The 23684-nt window shown below is 45.6% G+C and overlaps 1 protein-coding gene across 1 annotated transcript in view; it reads right to left on the bottom strand.

The window, feature by feature from the left end:
- PTCHD1 (patched domain containing 1) overlaps window positions 1–23684 on the bottom strand; it is a gene marked incomplete at its 3' end in the record, with an annotated part of 30335 nt that overhangs the window by 3087 nt on the left and 3564 nt on the right. Inside the window, exon 2 of the mRNA XM_084297393.1 lies at window positions 15194–15854. Within this exon, the coding sequence (XP_084153519.1) occupies window positions 15194–15854 (661 nt within the window). The remainder of the gene's footprint in view (window positions 1–15193; window positions 15855–23684) is intronic.

Raw genomic sequence — 23684 nt, 5'->3', positions numbered from 1 at the left:
CAGCTATGTTCTCTTCACGATAGATGATTATCACTTTTGCCCCAAGGGCTACAAATACCAGTCAGGAACCCCCCAAATAAATGAAGTATTCTCAAGAACATACCTTGTTTACTCTTAAGTTCCTCACATGGGCTAGATGTTTAATTCACTTGAGAAAGTAACCCTTTTGTGGTCAGTACCTTTTGTTTCCAATTCATTCTACCCTTCTTGCAAGGAATATCCTACGTACATTTTAATAGACGGCAGGCATGGTAACTCTGTTAATGCTGAAAAGAACAGAAATTGGGTATTTTATAGGGAATCCAAAATATAGAGCTCATAAGATGGGATAATAGGACAGCTGATGTTCTTCCTTATCACGGTCACCTAGTATTTAGAATAAGCAAGTCTGTGCTCTCATGCCTGGCAGATGTCATACCTGCACTGTCATTTGGAGTCATGGCACCGAACACGAGTGTCCAATTTGTAGCAGTGTCATGGTTCTGGTCTTGGTATGGCATTTGGCATTCATCTGAATTGTCCCAAACAATGTTTTACAGGGCCAGGTCAAGACTATCAATTTGATAACTAGCACTGTGACCCCTCTTAAAACTAATGGGGAATACTGGATCTCCCCAGACATAAAACGAAGCAAAAAGCATAATCAGTGACTGGCACCCCGTTGTTAATTATACTTCAAATAGTTATGTTCTAGGCTCAGAAGGGAAAGCTATTAAGCTTGCTTCCAGTGTGTTCTTTGTAAAGACAGGCTGACCTTTATTTAAATGTAACTGATCACTTGCCAAAGCAGGGAGTGAGAGGTTTAATCCATTTATGGCTCCCATAAGTCCTGCAGACAGGCTTGTCTGAGGGTTTCACATGGCATCATATGCATTAGCTTCTCGTGAGCAAAACAGTATAAAATGAGGTCATTGAATATTACAAATTACTTCCATCATGAGCTTTAGTTATAACATGTTTTTGCAAAACAACATTTCAGCATTAACAGGCTCCTGCCCAAAAATATTCAGATAGCTGCATTAATTTGGAAAGCCTTTGACTTTGCAATGAAAAAAAATATTAGAGCTAATTAAATCAGATGCTGAGCAGGACTTTTTAAGTCATAAGATTTTGCATAATGTCTGATAAGACTGACCCCTGATACAACATGTTTTCTTTAAGGACGAAACAAAGAACACTCTGGGACACCACTTCATCTTATATCTTCTTCGGGACTAACCTAAAATGGAATCTGATTTGGAGAACGTTTCAAGCAAAGGCACAAAGAGGCGTCCCCGCATGTGCTCCACAAAGCCAACGGAAAAACAGTGAGATACCGTTCTATTTTAGGATCGGTCCCTTTTGTTGCTCCCTACGCGGTCTGTGTGCTGGGAATTGGTATTTTCCTTTGATTGTACAATCTCTGACTTGCCTGCCCGTGTGTATAACAGCTACAGAACTGTAATTTACCTTTAGGAAGGCATGCCTGCATGACAAGCAAACTTGCATGCTTTTTGCATCAGCGGCACTACTGACCCAATCCAGTATGATGGGAGAAAAAAAAGAAACCTGAACTTGTACATGAATTAGGCACGGCAGTCCAAAGATTAGCCTTGTTTAGCTAGAAGGGGATTTAACTAACTTAATTTACTCCTCTAGCTACTGATTACAAGCACAGCTTGGCGTGCCCATCTCCAGCGTTGTCTAACTTGCTGGTGCTTGTACAGATCTCAGTCCCAGAGATTAGGGCAGATAGGTCTATTGAGGCATTTTGCAAGAATTTCTTTCACTCTCCTGTCATTTCCTTTTCTATTTTTTGGTGTGTCCTCAACTGATTTGCACCAATTACTTTTATTCCTCTTGCTAGTGCTGTGTCTAACCTATATAATATTAACGAGAACGAGGCAATTTTTTCCTTGCAAATAAATTATGTAATTACTTTAACCGATTTTCCCTTTTTACTAGCGACTTAAGCCACAAATCTGTAATGATTTACAGCAATTTGTTCATTATTCACCATCACTCAGTAAATAACAAATATGAACTCAAACAGCTAATGGGCTATTGGAGATCTTTTGTTGTTGACATTTGCTATTATGATTCACTTGTTGTCCCCTACAGTCAGGCTGTACAACTATGCACTGAGAACAAGGAGTACAAAGAAAGACTTTTATTTCTATTATTTTTATTATTTTTATTATTTTTATTATTTTTATTTTTATTTTTATTTTTATTTATTTTTAAATTAAAAGAGGTTCTTAGTGGGCAAATGAAAATGTTAGGGCTATATGAGAAGGGTACTGGAGAAGAGGGGGACCAAATTCTTTCCCCTCCCTCCCCCCGCCACATGTCTTGAATGACTGAGGACAGAAATTCTGGCTTTTTCAAAGAAAACACAGAGCACAGCTATTGCTATCTGTTATTTTGGAGGAGCTTAATTATTGCACATGCTGAGGTAGGCTATCTTTAATTTTAGAAACTAATAACAATAACAGTAATAAAAACAATAAATGATTCCTAGCTTAAATACTGTGCTTTTATGACTAACCTGAAAGTGCTATAAAAAGTTTCATTAGCCTCCTTCAGGATCAAGTCTTGCAATTACACACGCTCTACAAAATCAATGGAGAGCATGCATAAGAGAAAAAAAAAACAACTTATAGAGAGTTGTGAAAGCTAAGGCAAAAATTTCTGTTGCTTACTATTATCATTGGTTATCTAATTTTAAACAGTACTTATGTGCAGGCACTATGACCATTCCTTTTAGTACCATTTTAAAACATCAAAAAAAGAGATGCATCCTTTCACCTGCTAAGTGGTTGTTCAAGCAAGTGGCATCAGCAGCTGGGGTTTGAAGCTGGCTCGGTTGCTGCCTGCTGAATGGCAATACCGAAGCACTGAGGGGAGATGGGATTTATAGCATCCCAGAGCCTGTGGCAGAGCAGTGAAGCCACTTCCCCACCACTGCAGCCACAGCCCAGCTCTGTTCGCTTGCCTTAATTGCTTCCCTGAAACCCAGGCTGTTGCTAGCTTTCCTTCTGTTTCAAGGACATGTTCAGTTCTGCACTAAAAGCGAGGTTTTGGGGTTTTGATTTTATCACAGGCAGAGGAAGGCTGTGTATTCAAATAGACTTTTTCAGTAAGAGAAAGTAAGGAGAATGACTGAGAATGAAGTTTTGGTTCATTTTCTTGCAGTTTTAAGCATCCACAAAGCAACAGAATGTGGGACTCATCAGTTGTTCTTGCTCTTTGGAAGGTTGTGTGCCTGTGTGTGCGTGCGTGTTTGATACCTGAGCAAAACCTTCCCATCAAAATTTCCCTTAAAGGCTCTGAAGTTGCATTCTTCCACACTTCCTTTGGAAGGTGGCATTTCATGGACAATTAATTTCATTCATCTCATTTTAAGGCACTTGCACACAAAGCACGAATACTGATCGATCTCTGCCTTGCTTGGGCTGAATGCTGCACCAGTACGGATGGTGCCCACCACCTGCCGAATTCAGACTGACACAGCACTGGTGCAGGCAAACTGTCCTCCTGATGCTGCAGCCTGCTCCTTCCCCCTGCCTAGGCTCTGCTGCTCCTCACCACCCCAAGTCACTGCTATCAAGTCTCCTGCTTCTGCAATGTCCCTACTAAAGGGACGATCAGGATTAGAAACATCCACAACTTTTTTTTTTAAATTTATTTTTTTTTTTTTATTTTTTTTTAAATTTTAAATCTGTTTTCCTGACACTGATGGCATGAAAGGCAGGCTGAAAATGGGAAGGACTCATGGTAGGATGCATGGCTGTGTCCTCGTGATCTGGATCAGCAAAGCCTGACATGGAAGCAGGGGTGTTGCTGGGGTTAAGTCTGGATTTTGATTTAAGGTTTTTGCACGTATTGTAATGGCTCCATCCTTGCAACACAATTGGTTCAGCTGGATGAATGAGGTCTCACTTAGGTTGATTTAAGTCTGAAATCACCCCAGTGAATGGAAGCACTTGTCTGCAAGAGGAATTTAGTGTGCAGTGAGGAAGTGTGTGAATTTACAGAGCACGAGCTATTTTACACCAGCTTTCTTTGTGGAAAGAAAGCACAAGAAAACCCGTGAAGGACAACTTGATTCACATTCAAAGTGGAGTGAAATATCACCCACGGAGACAAACACTGGGTGAATTAACATGGAATAGCTAGGATGCTATAAATTCATATCCTGGCTTACTGAGGGCATAGCCAAGCTCTCAGAAACTGCACTTGTGCAAAATTAGTAAGACAGGAGATCAGCATCATACTGCAGGAATTGCCCTTTCCAAAATGATATCTGTAATAACATATGATATAATGAAGGTGCAATGAATTTTCCTCGCCTACAGTATTAAAAATAACAATGCATATCACTCAGCTATGTGATTGCTTTCCACAGTAATGTCAACAAAGAGGCTGAGACAATTTCCCTCTGCTGAGTTATTTTTTTCCAGCTAGACCAGGAAGCTCACCAGCTCCCATTTTACAAAAAGCCAGGTGAAACTGCTAATCCAGACTCCCTGTGTCACAGGAGCTGTAACCAACCAGTTGCTGAGTAGATGGGTGACCTGCCTCATGCAGCCTCTCCTGGCAGGCAGAACGTTACCTGGGAACACGCAGCAGCTTCCAAGTGCCGCTGAATTTGCAGGCAGACCAAGAGCATTTGCATCCAGCTGAAGCAAACATCTGGCTTCATACCACTGACATAACCACCAAATCCAGACCCTTCAGCATGCAAACAGAATCAGAAGCAAGACTAGTTCACACTGCAGGTCTCACCAAGTTTATCACAATTTGGTGCCATGGGTTGATCTGACCAGCTGAATTGTCAGCATGCTGCTGCAACAAACAGGAGTTATTCCAACCAAGGCCTAACTTAGTGCCCCCTGAATGGCACATTGCACATCTGGGAATCCTGAAGCACGCAGGCATGGCTGTCCCTAGCAGTCCTGCTGAGCAAAGAAAACACCCTGCATGTCTCACTTGCTTGTCCTTCGCTTGCCTGCATGTTTCTGGGGGCCCACTTCAGTGTAGAGTTACATCCTATAGACTGCTAATATCCTATAGGATACTAACGCGCTATATGGGAGTCCTGTGATAACCATGTCCCCTGGCAGCACACAGTGTGTGTCTCAGGACACTTGTATCTGCAATTATTTTCTTAATGACTACTGCTTTTTACATGTACATTAATAAGGTGTGCTACACCTGCAGATGTAAACATCTGATTTGGGGTCTTCCTCAAAAGAGAAGCATACTTTCTGAGATTAGATATATCAGTCTGCTGGGCATTTAGGCGTGATACCAGCAGACTGATTTCTGGGATCACTTCACATCTGCATATTAGCCATTCCCCCTCAATTTCTGGGGCTGATCTCCTCAGCCACGCTTACTGCAGTAGCAGCCATCCCGACCAGAAAGCCCCAAGCATGTCCTTGGCTTACTACCGGGACCACAAACGTGAGCATCTTGGTGTATTCACAGCAGACAAAAACCTGCCTCGGACCCCTGAGAGATTGCCTATCCGTTCTGCTTTGTGCTGTATCTGCTTGGCAGGGAACAAAGAGAAATGTTTAATACTAAGCTGGAAGTAACTGCTGTGTTTCACAGCCGTGGGTGGCTGCGCCCACGGGAGCACAGCAATGCAGAGATGTCCGCGAACACCATGCAGCACGGGCTGCTGCACGCAGAGATGAAATCTTCAGCTGGTGCTCAGCACTTTATGCTAGGAGACCACAGCGTTATTTTTAGTTTTAGATCCTGCAGAAAGACTCTCTGGGCTGCTAAGCCTGCGCTCATCTTGCTCGATGCGTAGGCAGCAGAGCAGTGTGCGTCTTGCAGCCCAGCACAAGGTTTCTGCCCTGTTCGGGTCTCGTGCAGTGCCTCCCAGCACAGTGTAAAAGGGGCTAGCTTGCTCGTGACACCCACACAGATCTGCGGCCCCACCTTCGTTCTGATCCCTGCTTGCTGGCAGCGAATGCCTGACATAATATCCCACCTTCTCTCTGCTTCTAAACATAACTCTTGGAAATGCAGCACAGGATTAGCTCTCTGCTCTTTTGTGAAACAGCCTGTTTTGGTCAGGCTTCGCCCTTTCTGAATCACACTTTCTCACTGTGTGCACAAAGGATGCCCTGACGGAAAGAAAGCACCCTCACGCTCTCTGTCTCGCTGTAAATACTCAGGACCAGTGATCCCTGGGGTACGTGACGTGTCCCACTTCTAAACTCCTCACCATCATCTTTCATCGCAGTAAACAAGCAACGCTGGGCACATGTTTTAGAAACCAGTGCAATTCACACGCTAATTTTAAGAGCATGCTCTATATAATACAATTGAAACTAAAATCATTCTAGATAGAAGCCCTTAACTCTGAAGAAACACACATACACACAAGACAGATGTAGTTATTCCCATCATTTTTCTACCTATTAAGGGGAAAATAAACAAAGAGCAAAAGAATTTTTAATGACTAGAACTATGCCTCAGTATTCATAGTCCTCTTCTTGCCATGATCCCTAATCAGCAATGGCAGTAAGACCATTAGCCACTTTTTATTTTTGGAGTGTGTGCATTTTAAAGCTATTCATTATAAAAAGCAATCTTCTCACTTAATATTGCATTTTCAAATTATTTTTTTTTAAACCCCACCAAATCCAGCTCCAATCAATGATCTCTTAGTATAATGATTATGTGGGTAATTCAGAAAGTACATGGTTAATCTTGAATCATACCATTGATTTCAATAGAGTTAAAAATACTGATTCAGACTTTTGGAAAGTGATTTTTTTTTTCTTGGATCATCCTTTTTTAGCATTGAAAGAGTGTTATATTTGAGTTTTTGTTTTTACAGTTGTAGCAAGAATGTCAGATAAGCACTTTTTAGAAACAGAAATACATTTGAGAGAAAACTTGAGTGGCTTTTTTATTTTGAGAAAGATAAGCAAAGCAAGTTATGGTTCAAAATCTACTTTTAGATATAAAGTGAATATTTAATTCCACTTAAGAAAGGGTAAAGGCTTGTTTTGGCGTTTAAATAACAGGCTGTCAAGTCTGTTTAGATGTGTGACTTGCTTTCCTGCGTTTTCGTAAAAGACATGGCAAAAGTTAAAAGTCATATTTCACTCAGCGCAATGGAAGGAGCTGAGTGTCAGTGAAATCTGATGTTAGTTGTTGGAATATTTACATCTGTGAGGCATGCTCGTTTACGAATTGCTTTGTTTGGCTGGGTGGAGGATGGCACAGGGAGGAGGGCACAGGGAGGAGGGCACAGGGCCCCAGGGCATGCATGGGATGCCAGGACCACCCTCTGCACTGGGGCGGCCACTTGGAAGGGGGAAATCTGGCACTGGGGTAGCAAAGTAAGGACAGATGTAGCCAGTGAGATGGGCTTCAACCAAGATGAACAAACCTTGAGCCTTGCTGGCCAAGGGGGTTGTCAGATGTGGAATTAGGTGTTACGTGTTACTGGGCTTGTCTCACGTCTGACATGCTTAGAGTCATCATATCAGCAGGCAAAACTGCAACCTGATTTTCCCCATGAAGTGAGTTTTTGACAGATTTCACATGCACTGTGTTAAAAAAAAAAAAAAGAGAAAAGCACAAAACAATTACTTAAAGGTAAATGAAAGCTACCTGCAACATATGAAAGGTTTACACTTACTGCGTTACAGAATAGCCAAGTGACACGCCATACCTAGCAGCCACTGAAGGCAGAGTAAGATACAGTCAGTATATGTGGGGCAAAATCAGATTTTATAACTGTTTTACATTTCTGAGCCCACAAACCAGAATATCATTTGCTTCTAGGAGATTTTTCCTAGTGGAACTTAGCCCAGTGGAATTTGGATTAGTTGACTGCAATTCAAATTACCCTTTCCTGGTGAGAAAGCTGAAACCAAAACTCAGGCATAGTCTGAAATTCTCCTCTTTAGGCAATGTTTGCCATTGCTCTTACTCATAAGATACAGTTCAACCACATGTGAAATGCAATGCTCAAAATCTTGCGAAACTTCATTTAGAGCACATATGAAGTATTATTTTTACTGATAAAAAGAAAAAAAAAGGGTGGGGGCAGAAAGAGAAACAATTACAAGTTCAGAACTCTGCCTGGGCCTTCCACCAAGCACCCAGATATAACTTATTCCAATTTAATTTAACTTAATCCATTTCCACCAGTGTACTGCTCCAGCACGCAGAGGTCTCACCACCCAAAAATGGCAGCCCCCTGCCACATCTGCCTCTTGGCTATCGCCTGCCTGGGAGTGTTGTTAATGAGAGACACTAAATGGGCACCACCTCTCTCACAACAAAGACCTACAATGAAAAATCACATCAGCTTCTACTGACCTTCCCCAGGTCTCCATGGACCAGCCGAGTCTGGTATGGAAAACACACTGCAAATTTTTATAGTAAAAGGTTTATTATTTTTTTTTTTTAACTGGGGAGCTTCAAGTATATTTTCATCTATGAGGAAGGTGCTCTTGAGGGACTTTACTACTTGAAGCAGTGAAGGTTTCAGGATGTCAAAGCCAGGCAAATTCACAGTCTCTCTGACTGACAGGCCCTTCCATTAAACAAACACTGACGTCTCTCTAGTTAAAATAATACGGACAGCAAAAGTATAACATCTTTCTGCTACTTTCTGCCTAAATAAATGCTCATTAAATGCACTGCATCCCCTGTAACACACTTCTCATATGAAAGAAATGCATGTTGGAGCACCACCAGTCCATAGGAAACACCCGACCTCATTCCATGCTTGCACAGAACGTGATTTCAGCATTAAACTGTTCTCTGGACTGACTTCTAAATACAGTGCCTCTTTTCCTGAGTCACTGATACTCTCCTGAAGCCAAGGAGCACGTACGTATATGAGGACGTCACTGAGGTTTGAGGTGGTGAGGGGGGAACGTGGATGCAGGGGGCTGTGCCACCTTCACACTTGGCTGGCCTCACGTGCAGATCTTCCACTGCAGGGGAAAGTATTGGTGTGACAGTGTTTTAGACACCCTAACACCAGGTGCATCTTAAGCCTATTTCCCTCCCGTGCCTGAGTGGCTTCTTTGTGATTGGGTTCCTCGGTGGATTTGGGGCGACAGATTCGTCAGGAGGAGAACTGGAGCGAGGGAGACCGGCAGGTGGAGGAGGTGGTTGATCAGCTCGCCTCGGGTGGAAAGTGGGGACTTTGGTGAGAGGACTGTGGTAGGCTGAGGAGCTGGGTGACCTGGTGGCCTACTTCTGCTCTTCCCCTCCAGGGACAGAAATGGCAGGTGGTGTCTGAGGGTCTGCAGGAGATGCGTGACTGCTTAGAGAAGTGAGGCGGGGACCGAGGAGAGGAGAGCAAAAGGAGAGGAGAAAGGAACAGCTAGGAAAACTGCATGCCCGGGAATCTACTCAGAGTAGATAAAACCAGATAATTTTGTTGGTTTATTTATACAAGGGGAATAAAAGGAAGAAAACACAAATTGATTAGTTGTAAAATCGAGCTGTGCAGGATTGAATTGGGAAAGCTGAGCAGATGTAGTGACAAAAAAAAACAAAACACAACAATACACTTCCAGGGCATTCCTGGGGAACTGTTCGAGAGCCAAGGATGCCATTGAAGAATATCAGGGAAAGGGTCGGGGCAAAGGGCACAGCTGTGGCTGAGGAGAAAAAGATGAAGCTTGGAGGGACCAAAACACCCTGAGAGCTGTGCAGGGATGAGGGAGGAAATGCTACGCCTGCAACAGGAAGATGGGCGAGATTTACTGCAGAGGGCTGCCCCAAAATGCAATGGGACACACAGCAGGAGGAAGGTTTGGGGGGCAGTGCAGGGTGATGTCCCTAGCTGAGGACCACATCTCTTCTCGGCAGGCAGGGACAGGAAAGGAAGGAGCGAGAGAGCTCAGCGTGGGGAATAAAGACAAGAGAGGCTCGGTACGCTTCACATTTTTATTAGCTGACAACAGAAAAATGGGTGGAAAAGTGCTATACAAAGTCAAACATCTGTGTGTCTGTTACCTTTACGTGTGGACTGAAGGGCACCTGGGAGACCTGTGCAGGAGCTGTTTCTTTCTCTTTGTAACCTTCTGTATGTAACCGATGTTGACACTTTGGTTTTATTGAATATAGCAAACACTTGGGTGCTTGATAGGGGAGATAATGAATGCTTTTAGGGCTTCCAATCTGGCACACATCTCAATTCCCTACTAGCACGTTCTTCCCAAAATCTGAAGGAGTGGGGCTGGCACTTTACAAGTTGCACGGGGGGCTTGAGCCCTGCTGTCCTGAGCACCCTCATCCCCCTGGGGTCTCCAAGCTGGCTGTCGGCTGCTTGGTTCAGCGGCTTGCTGCCTTCACGATTCTAACCCTGCAGCCCTCGCACCTTCCTAGCACTCCGTGTTGCTCCCATCCTCAAGCACGGGGAACTATCGGGTACCTCCCAAAGCACCAGGCACTGCTGGCCTCTTCCTCCTGCCCCTGGGCACCCTCCCACCGAATATCGGGGTGCTGCTGCCATGCTGCAAGAGCTGCTGCGGGTGCCGCGATGCGGCAGCGTGGGACGAGGGCCGCGGTAAGCATCCGTTCCTATTTTGTCGGGTTTCGCACCAGGCTTGCTACTTTTCTTTCAGTTTACAGCAAGCTGCAAGCTCAAGCTGCTCCCCTAGCTGCTAACTGCGCTTCCCGTGCCAGCGTAACCAGCAGTGTGCTTTCGGACCCCGGGCTAAATATAAGCGTATGGAGCTGGCCCCGCGTCTCTGCCTGTATCTGGCAGCACCTCGCAGCCACCGTCACTCTACAGAGCCCGTCCCTGCCACTGACTTGGCAGCCGGCAAGAGCCGCATCTCCCCCAGCGAGCTGCAGGAGCGTCTGAAGGGACAGGGAACAGATTGTGAGCTCTCTCCTAAGCACAGAGGGCAGCGCTGGGATTTGCTGCTCAACACCTACGTCGAATGCTGTGCCCCGCCTGCATTCACCCCAAAACCTTGTTTGGGCAGCACTGCTGGTTGTCCAGTGGCTTATTTTGTTACACTTTTTTTTTTTTTTTTTTGAGGAAACAGATATTTTTAAAGGATTGGCAGTTAAACAGCATTTAATGCATAAGGGAAACTTATGATGAATACATTAGCATCTGTGCCAGACCAAACATCTGTAGATTTCAGCGGAGCAGGCAATAGGAAATCAGGTTTTTGATTCTGCTTTTCAGCTGACATGATAACTCAGCTATTTTAAATTCAGCTGAATTACGAAAAATTTATATATTTTTTGGTATATAATTCTTAGGGTCAAAAATGGATAGACTTATTGCAGCAAAGAATTCGACATTAACTTGGTGTGTGAGTACCTCTGCCCTGAAATGACTCGTTTACACGCTGCTAAATGCAGATGCTGGTAGCTTTAAGGAACCGCCAAGGCATATGCTAATGCTAAATATGCCCACATGAACGGCGGGAGCCTGCCAAGTTTCACAGGCTGCGGGCTTCGCTCTCACACTAGAAGCACCTGTATAAACCCAGGGCTTGTGATGAGAGGTTTCCTGCTGGACTTCAGGAGATTTCCCCGGAGAAGAGGGAGGCGGCAGGCAGCGTGCCCTCTGCCCGCTGGCCTCTGTGGAGCAGGAAACCTGCGGCGGCACAAACATCACCCCTGCAGAGGCACCTGCTGGGCACATGCAGGCAGGCACCAGTGACTGAGCCACCGCGACTTAATGAGTTACCTTTCATCGGCTGAGCTACGGCAACCCGCCTTAATTAAAGAGGAAAAGAAATTAGGAGAAACTCGCCATGAAGGTGATTAAACCCAAAGCACGAGAGGTTTAAGCTAGTATGTCATATTTAACAGGTGGGGTAGGCAAAAGATGTTCCTGTCTGCACTTACTCTGAGCTTGGGAGCACAGCTTGGTAAGCCGTGCTAATTGAATTGCTTGTAATTGTCCCAGTGGTGCAAAAGCTAAGGAGGCCACACGTACAGAGGCTGGCACCCTTCACTACGGATTGCTTATTTTTGGAAATGGCTGGTGCTGAAGGGCTGTACAAGATGGATAAAATTGAGTAGTACAGAGCATGCTGAACTGAGTATTTTGCAGAGTATATTGCCTAACTGAGTATATGAACTGAGTATATTGCCTAAATTATTAGTACAGGCTTGTGACCGGATAAACTACCAGCTATTCAGAAAATAATTCCTGAAAATACGAAAAAATAGGCAATTGCAAAACATTGCTGACCGGCTTCAGTTAATGTATTTTGGAAAGGCGGTGATGGTATCAGGAGGAACTTAATGAACAGGAGAAATGGTGACATAAAAGTGCTCTTGATTCAGCAAGGACAAGGGTAAACTTCAAAGCGTTGGAATAATCGGTCGTGCAAACAGGGTAGAAAGTGACACGAATGGTCTGTGAATTGCCACATGCCACAAACCAGTCGTCAACCATTTCATACTGCCGAGAGAAACGAATGTCATATGGGGATAGATGAACAGGAGTGCCATATGCGAGATGTGTGAAATAATCCTCCTACTCTACTCAGTGCTTGAAGCCTAAGCCCGAATCCCGCGCCCAGTTTTAGGCACTGTGCTCCGCGGAGGATGCTGAGCAGCTGAGAGCAGGAAGACTGCTGCAAGGCCAGCAAGCACCGCCAGGAAACCTGGGATGAAATGGAGGAGGACTGCACGAGTGAAAGTGGTCCCAAATACGCAAAGAAAATAAATTGCTTTCCAGATGCAGGGAATGAATAATGGCAGCTGAGCTGCAAAAGGGGAATTCGGGTTAGACGTGATGTATGCTGTAGTGGTAGCACAGTGAACCACAGCGGGAAGCGGCCCAAGGAGGAGGCAAAGTGCGGGGCGAGAAGGATCTGCTGGGGAAGACGTAATCTTTGTCCTGTGGCAGAGGTCAGACGATGTCTGGAGAGCCCCCCCCCTGCTCCATGGTGCTGACGAGGAGCTGAAAATCCTCAGCTGCTATAAACCAGGGAAACTTCATCAATGATTTATACCAGCATAGGGGCCTTGCCTGAAATGTGTCCAGCATAAGCATTTTTTTCTGTGTAATTTTTGCTGTTAGGCATGAGATTATGAGTAATAGCTATTGGGCTACCCTGTTAGCCAGAAATCCTTTAGCTTTCTAAAGGTCAGTTAATCTATGATCTAATCTGATGGTCACTGAAATTAAGTGGAAGCATTTCAGCTGGCTGTAAGGGAACGTGGTTTGTGTCTCCAGCCTTCAGCTACCTTGAGCTAAACTGTCCTTTACAAGCGAAGCGATGTATAGGAATGAAACACGTTTTGAAATGCATGATGAATCTTCCTGTTGTACTGCAGGATAAAAAAAGAAAAGCCCTGCCGTTCCAGCCATTTGCTGGTTTAAAGTAGCTCTCCTAAAAAAACTCCTGAACATCTTTAGTGCCTTCTGTTCACCTCTAGATGCCCCCACCCCCTGGGAGACAATGCAGCTGGGGATGTTCCCTTATATCTGGGAGACTCCCGTGAACATGGCTGCTCTGTCCTGGCTTGCTCGTCGTGAGAGCTGAGCTGTGTACCTGAAAATCACTTATTTAAGAGTGGAATACTTCAAGTAAGCATGACCAAAACCAACCAGAAAAAAAAAAAAAAAAGGAAAAAAGCAGAGTGAGCTATACAGTTCAGTAGTTAAAGGAGCACTAAAATAGAAGTGTGAAATTCTTCATAGTTATCCGTAAGTCTTTAAGGATTTCAAGTCTCAGCATAGCCATTACTAGTGAATTCACAATTTGGAAGGTTGTCCCAGGAAGCAGATGCTTTGATCCCTAAAAAGAGATAATCTTTCATATTTCTGAGTCACTTTCCCCAGGTACTATCCTGTCTGCAGCTGGACTTCAGACTGTTTTTCTACTGTGACTACTCTTCTGTAACACATCTGGAAATCTCCCCTGCGTGCTTATATAAACTACTTAGTTTGAGGAAGAGATTTTTTTTAACACAGGCATAAGCATAAAAACCCACAAAAGAAAACAAAGAGTCGGGTCAGAATGCTAGCCTTCCTCTGACTCGGACTTCTTGTGCTGTTTCTTCTCTGGATTACGAGGCAGCTTAATTTTCATGGATGTCACCGGAAAACAAGAGTGACACGGTGCAGCCGATGCAGTGTAGCTGAACTCTCTTTGTCACTGAATATATTCTGCACGTTAGCTGGTAGTGTGATGCACTGAAGCATAGTCTTTAATTAAAGTGCAACAATACCACAGACATAGTACGGGCACGGAATGGGAACCTGGCACTCGATATAAAAATAGCTGTGCCAAAACGTGTCGTATCACTACACAATGTGACTAAGTCAGTGGAGACACTCTTACACTTGAAATCTGAAGTATTACTGAGCACTGATTTTCAGCCGGGAAAGCTGTGATCGAATCAATGCATGCATTATTCTCCGCAAATGAATAACGCTGAGAACGAGGGCGCATTAAACACCTACAGTGCGCAGAGCTTTTCAAGCTGTTTATGAACCAAACACAAACAGAGAGGCTGGGAGCTCCCCAGAGCTCCCTCTGCCTCCCGCGACGCCCTCCTGCCTATCTGGCTATGACACCGGGGTTCCCCGCAGAGGCTCCAAACCACCTCCACCGGTGCCTGCCCTCCTCTCCTCCTCCTCACCGCCCTCAAGACAAACATCCCACAGCACAGTCAGGCCACAGCATGAGACTCTCACACTGGGGCTGGAAGTGCTCCCTGCCCCAACTCAGCTACTTCCATGAGCAACACAACTCAGAACCCAGTGCCGCACGCATTCTGTGGGCAGGCGCCGGCCAAGCAGGGAGCAAAGCACCGTCCTGCTCTGCAGAGGAGCCAGCTCTCCAAAGGCCCTTTTGCTTGCCAGGGCAGCTGATACAACCTGTCCAGCAAGAGACCTGTGTAGAGATCTCCTTCTAATGCTGGCCACCAAACCAAGGATCAAGGAACAGCAGCAGCAGGGCTCCTCCCCTGCACTACGTGTGGCACCCGCGGGTACTTGGTGCTCAGCACCACGTGGGCATTGTATCACACAGCAGGGCACCGCGCACCACCAGGAACCCAGAAATAATCGTAATGTCCAGGCACAGTACAAGCTGCTTAGGAAATGAGCTGGCACAGTGCAGTGTTACAGGGAGCAGACACTGGGAGTCATGCAGTGATGCTTCTCCGCCGGCTGGGAAAGGCGTCAGGGAGGCACAAACACACAAAAGAGAGAGTAGGAGATAGTTACCTAACATGACGAAGGGGATCCCCAGGAAGGTGGAATTGTATTTCCCACCAGTGAGATTGATGATCCCAGCTGCAGTCAGGGTGGCAAGGGTCACGGTCAGCAATCCCAGCAGGCCAAGCCAGGGTTTGCTGCGGACACAATCCTGCATGGAGCAGCAGAGAATGGCCAAGGTGACCACAAGGACCAAGCTTGTGATCAGGTAGCGTTCTGACACCCTGCTCGTCTTCTGGAAATCCTCCTTCAGCGAAGAAGAAGTGAAAGGGTACATTTTGACTTTCCTGTTGGATTTCTGGAAAAGTTCAACAGTGTCACAAAAAATGGATTCCCACTTTTCTGCCACCATGTCATTCAAGGAGTTGATTGCCTGCAAGTAGTAGGTGAGCTGAATGGCTTCTGCAGACTTCACCCGGTCTTTGCTGTGCACAGTAACCCCACCAAGCTGATGCCCGTTATACACTTCCCTGCCATCCTTTAAGTGAGTAATCGGATAAGTGATTGCAAAATTAGTTCGATTAGAAGAACGAGCAGCCTTTAATTCCTCCAGCACATGCACTATGTCGTCCACTATGCATGTCTTGTCATTGTTCAGGATACATATATGGGCAAACGTGTAATTGAAACCAGGTCTTTGCACTTGGATCCTGGTCACAGCAGAGTGCAACTACAAGGGAAAGAGAAATCACAGACGTTATTCATCAGTCCATCCCGCCCAGCAGCAGCCAGAACAACAGCGGCTCGCGGCCTCCGTCCCTCTCCTATTCCATCTAGGCAATGGCAGTGAAAGTTCTGGTGCCTGCAGTATTAATGGCACGCTCAGCGCGAATAAAAAAAAAAAAGGAAGCATGCATTAAGATAGCAGCCCAGCCATTCTTCCACGTCCCTTGCAGGTAGGTGAGATGACAGGGGTGGCGGCAGCCCGGCCAGGTTAGGGGACGCCGTCGCGCTGGTGCCCCCCAGGCTGCCTCTCTTGCTCTGATGACCAGGACCGTTGGCACAGCTGGAGCATAGGTGCCAGTGTTGCTTAATTTGCTTGCTTTTTGCCTCCCTCCTTCCCCCATCAAACCCCCACCCACTGGAGAGCGAGGAGTCACGGAGGAGACACCAATTTTCTCCTCTCTCTGTTGATCAGAGGCCCTCCTTTCAGGGCCTGCAGGGTATCCCCACTTATTGTTTGCTGTAGCAGCTTTTAGTGCAGACTCCTTTTTAAGTTGCTTTGTATCCTGATGAAATTTTCTATGAGCTCTGACCCACAGCACACTCAGTTATTTCTGAGCATCAGAAGGGCAGAAAAATTACACTCTCTTTTCAAAAAAAGTACAGAAAAATCTTGCAACCCCTTCTCAATCCATTTTAGTTAATGCAGAAGAAACAAGACATCTAAAAGACAGTAAAGCAATAACCCTAACAGGCAGGGTTACAGTATTTTTCAGAAGTAGAGTACTGAATTTGCTAATGTCTTAGCAAAGTACCAACTAATTTTGGGGTATCTCCTTGTGAAACATACAGTCCTCATCCACCACTGCCACTGTTTAACTCCTGCTGTGCCACGCTCGCTGTGCAAAGAGCACCACGACCTCCTGTACAGGTGCTCTGCAGGCCAAGACCACATCACCCACCACAAGTCTGACCCTCAGCAGCTGTATGTCCTCCTCTATGCCCCTCTAGCAGGCATGGGAACACCCAAAAACCCCAGCGTGTGTGCCCCTGCATGCCACTGCTTCTGCTGCCTGGTGCGCGAGGCTGGCAGCCCACACTCAGCACCACGTGTCCCCTGGGCTGGCTGAGGGGACTGGGAGCAGAGGTACAGGACCAGTCCATCCTCACACCTGGACGGCAGGAACCACAGGAGGAACAGCTCTGACTGCTCTTCCTTAGAGGGGGAATAGTAGTTTTCTGCCTTCATATTTTGAGCAAGACAAAGCAGATGGGCTACAGGGACATGATTCCCTTTTTCGTATTTGCATGTGCTGTTTCCCAGGGAGGACAGGAGGTTGTTGTACCAAGTAGAGAGGCTGGGATTAGGTGACATTTACTGGAATTAGCTCCTTCTGAAGAGAAACACTGGTTATAAAGCAGGAGATGGTGCACACCACAGCAGCACAGCTCATATACTCGTCTGGTGACAACGGATGACATGTCTAATACTCATGGCTCAGATCCTGCATCTGTTGAAGTTAAACAGTCGTGGTGACGCTTGTGTGCTATTTCAGACCTATCTGCAGAAAAAAAAAGAACCACCATTTAGATGATACTATGAATCTGGTTATTTTGTGATTACATTGCCTAATCTGTGATGGGTATAAATTTAATTAAGCCGCCTCCACTCCTCAGGATGATATGATGTCATATATGCAAAAAAATGCAAACTTCCTCCTATATTCTCAACATGTTTTTCTAGCAGCTTGGAGGTGTGTTTTTCCACATTTGAGCAGTTTTCATTTTCTACAGAAGAACAGTTCAGTATTAACAGTAGAAAGGTTTGAGAAATTAAATGAACTAATAAACCTTTTCCCAGCACTGGGAGAACACAATACCTTGCCATGGTGAGAAGGAAATTCTCCATCTTGCTGGGAGAACAAATAACTTCCTGTGCAAAAGATTAGAGGCTCTTGCACAACTTTCTTCTTAAACAGAACATTAAAAGGTTTGCAAGAACATGCCAGAGAACTGAGCCTGTATGGGGAATTCTTCCCATCTTTCCAGTTTGTTCCTGCCAAGCTCTGCAAGAGCTGTTTTGTGGTATGAATACAAAGGTATGTTGCTACAGGTTGGGGAAAATGCCCTGGCTTACTGAATCAAAGACAGATATCTGATTTTAAGCTTTTTTATTTTATTTTATTTTATTTTACAATGGCAGCTGCTGTATGTATTTCATTGACAATGGTTGTAAAACCAGATGTCATATAAAGTACAGCTGAGGACAACTAGGAGCAATAGAAGGAATTTACTGCCTGTGTTGTATTAACAATACAACAACGTCTGAAAGGATCCATCCGGTGACACAAAGCAGAAGAAGGGAAACTGTTGCATGAGTTTCATCAAACAGCGCGTGTTGCTATTTACCTGCTCTGCCTCGCCGCTGCATTCGCTTCGTTCTACATCTGAAGCACTTTCTGTTAATATTTAGGTTACAAAATAACCTTGTCTGTCACAGATGCTGCTTCATCTTCAGCAGAAGGCTAGAAGCTAAATGCCATCCCTAAAGTACTAATCACTTCTTGGAAATGATAATTTCGAGCTCAGAGTCCTGAGGTGCCGTGGTGGCCCTACAGCCTGCTGCACGCCTGTGCCTCTCTCTCCCCACTCAGTCCCTGCACCCCATTGCCTCACTGCTGCCTTCCCCCTGCCAAAACTGCATCCCCACGGCCCCTGGCTCTCCTGTGTCCTGGCCTGGAACCTGGGAAGCCCCAGGAACCTGGGTTTGCTAGCAGGATGTGGCACAGCCTGCTGTCTGAGGGTGAAAATGTCAGCATGGTAGGTTTTGAGTAGCAGGTGACTCTATTCTAAATGAATCCAGCAGATTCTCATTCACCCAACGGTTTTCTTCTCCTTACTGATGCTATTAGTAGAGAAGGGGAACTAAAAGAACACCAAAAGCTGCCTGAATAGTTTTTCTCGAAGGGAGACATGTACTGCCTGCTCCTTGCTTGCAGCCTTTTGGGTTAGCCAGCAGTGCAAGTAACCACGAGGCAGCTCACGGCTCAAGTGCCAGAGCACTGCAGCATGAGAGCTGCACGGCATGCCTAAGCTCACAGTGGCAGGCACTGTTTTTGGCTGAAAGGGCTCAGTCACGAAACAACAACTTATACCTCTGCCTCTCCACTTTTGTTTCAACAGCACCCATCCCTTGTGATTCCCATTTCCCTTCCAAAAATGGTGTTTCAGTGTGCCGCACAGCACGGCAGAGATTTCTGGAACAGTGTTTTCTCTTCAGCTGTTTGCACTCTTTAACACCTTAGCCCTGCTCGTTAAGTCCCATGCTTGCTTATCTGTTTACTTCAGACAGTGACGGTGGCTTCAACAGGGGGACGAATCCCCTCCTGCTGCCTGTGGGTGTGGGAAGCCCGGCGTGAAGGCCTTCCATTTGCACTGGGAGAAACCATTTGCTTCGCGGCCTCAGCGTGCTGTGGCCACAAAGGTTTCCTCAAGCTGTTTTTGGCTGCTGGTCCTGCTGGCTCTGCTGTACGGGCAGGAAGGCAGGCGCCGAGGCACAGAGCTGCCCGCTGGGCTCGGCTTTGCTCTCCTGGGATGGCTTGGCCCAGCATGGGGCCTGGCACGTCCCGCAGCAGGGACAGCAGAGCTGAGCCTGGAGGCGAGGAGCTGTACAGGGAGATGGACACTCAGTCTGACAAAGACAGCTTGCTTTTACTCCTAAGTCCGTGTAGGAGGATACAGGGAGCCACAGGAGGGGGAGAGGAATGCCTCTAGCTCCGTCGCCTTGCTCAGAAGTCCGTCCTTTAACACCAATGTGAGCACCCGCTGTCAGAGTTTGGTCAGCTCCATCAGGTGACGAGGAAGCCTGTAGCCTTCCTGCGAGGCAAACAGATCCCATCCCAGCAGGGAGAGGGCAGAAACTGCTGATTCATTTGCAAAACACTCAAATCTCAGAAATCCTCTAAGGCCACGTTATGCAACCTGCTGCCCTGATCAGAGCCTGCCAGGGTCCCACTCCTCTCCTGGCAGGACAACAACTGAGGGAATGGCAGTGGCCAGCGGTGTCCCACACAGCCCCTGGCCAGGGAAGGTGGACACGTCGTCATTTGTGGAAAGACAGACAGCTTGACCTCCCAGGAGCTGGGTCAGCCATGGGTTTTGATGTTTAGGGTGTGCACAGCTAGCTTGTGCTTATCATACAGGCTGCGGAAACGTGTTCGGTTTTGCTGCGGAGCAGTGATGTGCGGTGTTTTATAGGTGACATTACTCATCATAAGGACCCAACTACACTTTGTTGCTTGACATATAGTCGATGAATGGCCAACTAGATAAAACTAGCTAGGCATACGTATGTCTTCCCCTATCGCAAATGAGCTGGCACATAGAGACGTGTTTCACTCATGGCAATAAGATCTTTACCACGCCATACTACATTGCCTTTGCTAATATTTGACTCAATTCAGTTGATGTCTGATGGTTCAAATTAAAGATGAGATTCCCTTTAGTCAGTGTTGCCACTCTTATTATTTTTTTTTATTGTAATTTTCACGAAGTCTGGTGTTTCTCTGAGCCCTGAAGCAGTGTGATTTTTTTTTGAGAATCTCAGCTTTCATTACGTGAAGAAAAGTCTGATCTCACGGTTATGGAGGAGAACCCGAAAAGGCTCAAAAATAAAGCAAGGAGTGAACTCATTATGTATCACTGCTTCAAGTCTCAACACTGCTTTAGGCTCTGTATTGCTTTCTAGTTTTTCAGTCATAAGACAATGATTTTGAATGCGGGCTTCACTTTCACGTGAAGCTGGTTTATTCTTTGGGTAATTTTTACAGGTAATTTGTGCCAAAGAAAATGAAGAGAAGAAAAATCCTTTATTGGATTGCTGTAAATTTCTCCACTTTTTCTGTGATCTCAGTAATGTTTGTCATGTTCTATCTTTGCGGAGTGCTTTTTTATTCACTTTGAGAGGCTACTTCAGTGAAAAAAGTAAAAGGGTTATAGGAGAGAAAAAGACTTACAGAGCTCCCAGCCTAATTCACAAAAGAAAACACTGTGGGCTCAACAGACATGGGCAGAATTAAACCAGTAGAAATTTATTTTAACCAAAAGGTGTGGAGAAGGACAAGAAGGGAGCCTCTGAGCAGGACCAGGCCCTGAGGCCAGCCTAGGTACCTGGGTTCAGGACAGTGCTGGTAGGAAGCTGCCTCCTGCCCAAGCAGTTCTGGCTGAGGGATGGCAACTGCGTGCACTAACAAGTCAGGAAGCCAGCAGATCCTAACAGCTCGGAAAATATTATAGCTGGACTCTTTTACTAGCAGTCCTACAACCAGACTTCCTGAAAAGATGCTAAAATACTAGTTATGGAAACTCTGTATTTTTACAACTATTTTTTCAGCTGTCCAAAACATGATGAATAGTACTTTCTCTAAACAATTTTCATGTAATTAAAATCTAAAAATTGTTTAAAACACAAGTCATCAACTGAGGGACAACAACTACTGCTCAAACATATATGCTGGCAGCTATGTGTGCATTTACTTTTCCATCTACCTTACTGGTAGCTACAGATAATTGCTAGCTAAGATTTTTCTTCTCTAATCTGACGTGGAGAACCTTTCCTAACCAATGTGGTTTTAATTTTGACCAGCACCCTGGCAAATCCATCTGGATTTGTTTCACCGAGAGAACACTGGTTCAGAGTGTGACTTTTCAGGCTGACTGCTCCTAGAGGAGACTTGATGCGTGGGCTGCACAAGTCCAGTACGTGAAGCACGGCCAAGGACTCTGAGATCCATTTCTGATGATAGGTATGGAGATGAAGACTTCACTCTTGCTGCTGATGTCACATTAGATCCACCGGTGTCCTTCTCCACAGAGCTACTCTTCTCCATGAAGACCCTTCGGTCCTCACAGTGCCTCTCAGGGGGGACCGGGGACGTGGTGTGAGCTCATATGAAGGGCACCTCCAGCAGCTGTGTGATGGGTGGCGCCTACCTCACTGCAGAAAACCTCAAGAGCTACAAGTTCACAGCCTATCAAGTTCATCAGTGACTTAGCTCCTTGTCTTCTCTCCCAGCAGGAATGAGGGGGTTCTCCGATACACCCCAACTTCAGGGCTTTTTTCAACTCACAGCTTTTGGGAAGCCTCAGCGTGGTTGCGCTAGCCGACTGCACCCCTGCAGCACTGACTGGACCCTGGTGGCTGTGATGCATGGTGTCCCCTGAGCTCTGGTTCCTCCTCTGGAGGGGTGACAACCCCTCAAGGGATCCTGTCCCTCCCATGCTGTGCTGTGGGAGGCAGGGCCTGAAGCGACAGCCAGGCATCTGGGGGCTGCCGCACGCGCCTCCCCGCGGCACGCCGCTGGCCATCCCTCTTCCCTGGCTGTGCCCGGCTCTCACCTGCGTATCTTAATTCTCATCTGTTTTCGCATAAGATACGTTTTAGCCCTGCAGCATTGTGCTGCTATGACAACAGGCTTGCACTTCTGCTGCTTTCACACCCTTGTTTTCCTTGTATTAGGACTCTTCCCCTTGTCTTACAGCCTTGCTCTGAAGACATGACTTCATCCTTTTTTTTTTTTTTTTTTTTTTTTTTTTAGCAAAATGCACTATTTGTTTTGCTGACAATTTCTCTAGAAGCACTGCTAGTGCTGAAGCTATGCAGAGAAAGTGAAGACTACTACATACATTGCTAGATCCACAGCTGGCTGGCTGCCTCCAGGCCTTCTGAACTACCCGAAGTTTTAAAATGCATGGCTGGGTGCCTTACGCCAGTCAGAGCTGCACCAGCCCCAGCCTTCAGCTCTGCTACAGCCAGCACTGACTTCTACCAGCTTCGAAAACAATGGCTTCAGCGTGCCATGTTGCCACAGCAAAGCAATTAGAAAGACCACAAACACAGGAACATAAATATAGCTGGTTCCTCCACGAGTTTCCTCACACGTAGAAAATAAATGAGGAAATCTGGAAGGGCTGCGGACAGATCATGCAGGCACACACATGGGCAGACATAGTAATTAGGGAGCAGAGAGAGGAAAAGAAACCCAAACAAGTATGAGGTCTGCAAAAATTTGAAGTTTGACTGTCTTGCTTTGCAATAATCAGAAGTTATGCACTGCTTAAATAAATGCATGTTTATACATGAATATGTTAGTATTTGCTTGCACGTGCAAATAGGCATTTAATCAGTGAACTAGATACATTGATGGCCAGTTCATATGAGAAAGGCAATGTATAAGCACTGTCTGAAAACATGTAGTTAGGACAGTTTCTTTTAAAGAAATAAGCCTTCATCTACAGATTTTTGTCTAGGCAAACTGTGAATAAAACCCCTTTTAGTACGGCATGTCACATTTCATTCCCTTTTCATCTCTGCATCATAAGTAGAGTTATTGCTAAAAAATATTAGCACTTTGTTAATGTTATAAACACAATAATATAAGAGTCTACCCTGAAAAAAAAAAAAAAAGCTTTCATTAAGAAAAAAAAAAGTCTATTGTAGTACAATGCAGTTAAATCGCTCTAATTACAGAGGAACTAACAGGCTCAAAATGTCTCAAATCCTGGCTAACTCAGGATGTGTTTTCAGGGCTTCAAAACATCTGGCTAGGTCCATGTTTCCAGCGAGTCTGTGTGCCTTCAACCTCCCAAGTTTCTAGCTGCAAGTGGAAATATTGCAATGAACTGGCAGGGGGCTGCTCTTACGCTATTTTTAGGCTGGATTCAAGGCTTAGATGAGCTGTACAGAATTTACACTAGCATTTGAACTTTTGCGCAATGGTCCACACCAAATATCCAAAATTATTTTTGTTTCTCCAAGCACTTCTTGGAAATACAAGGC

The sequence above is a fragment of the Netta rufina genome (assembly GCF_964035555.1).
Source record: "Netta rufina genome assembly, chromosome: 1".
Lineage (NCBI taxonomy): Eukaryota > Metazoa > Chordata > Aves > Anseriformes > Anatidae > Netta > Netta rufina.
Note: the sequence above shows the minus strand (reverse complement) of the source record. Positions and strands in the feature narration are given on the sequence as shown.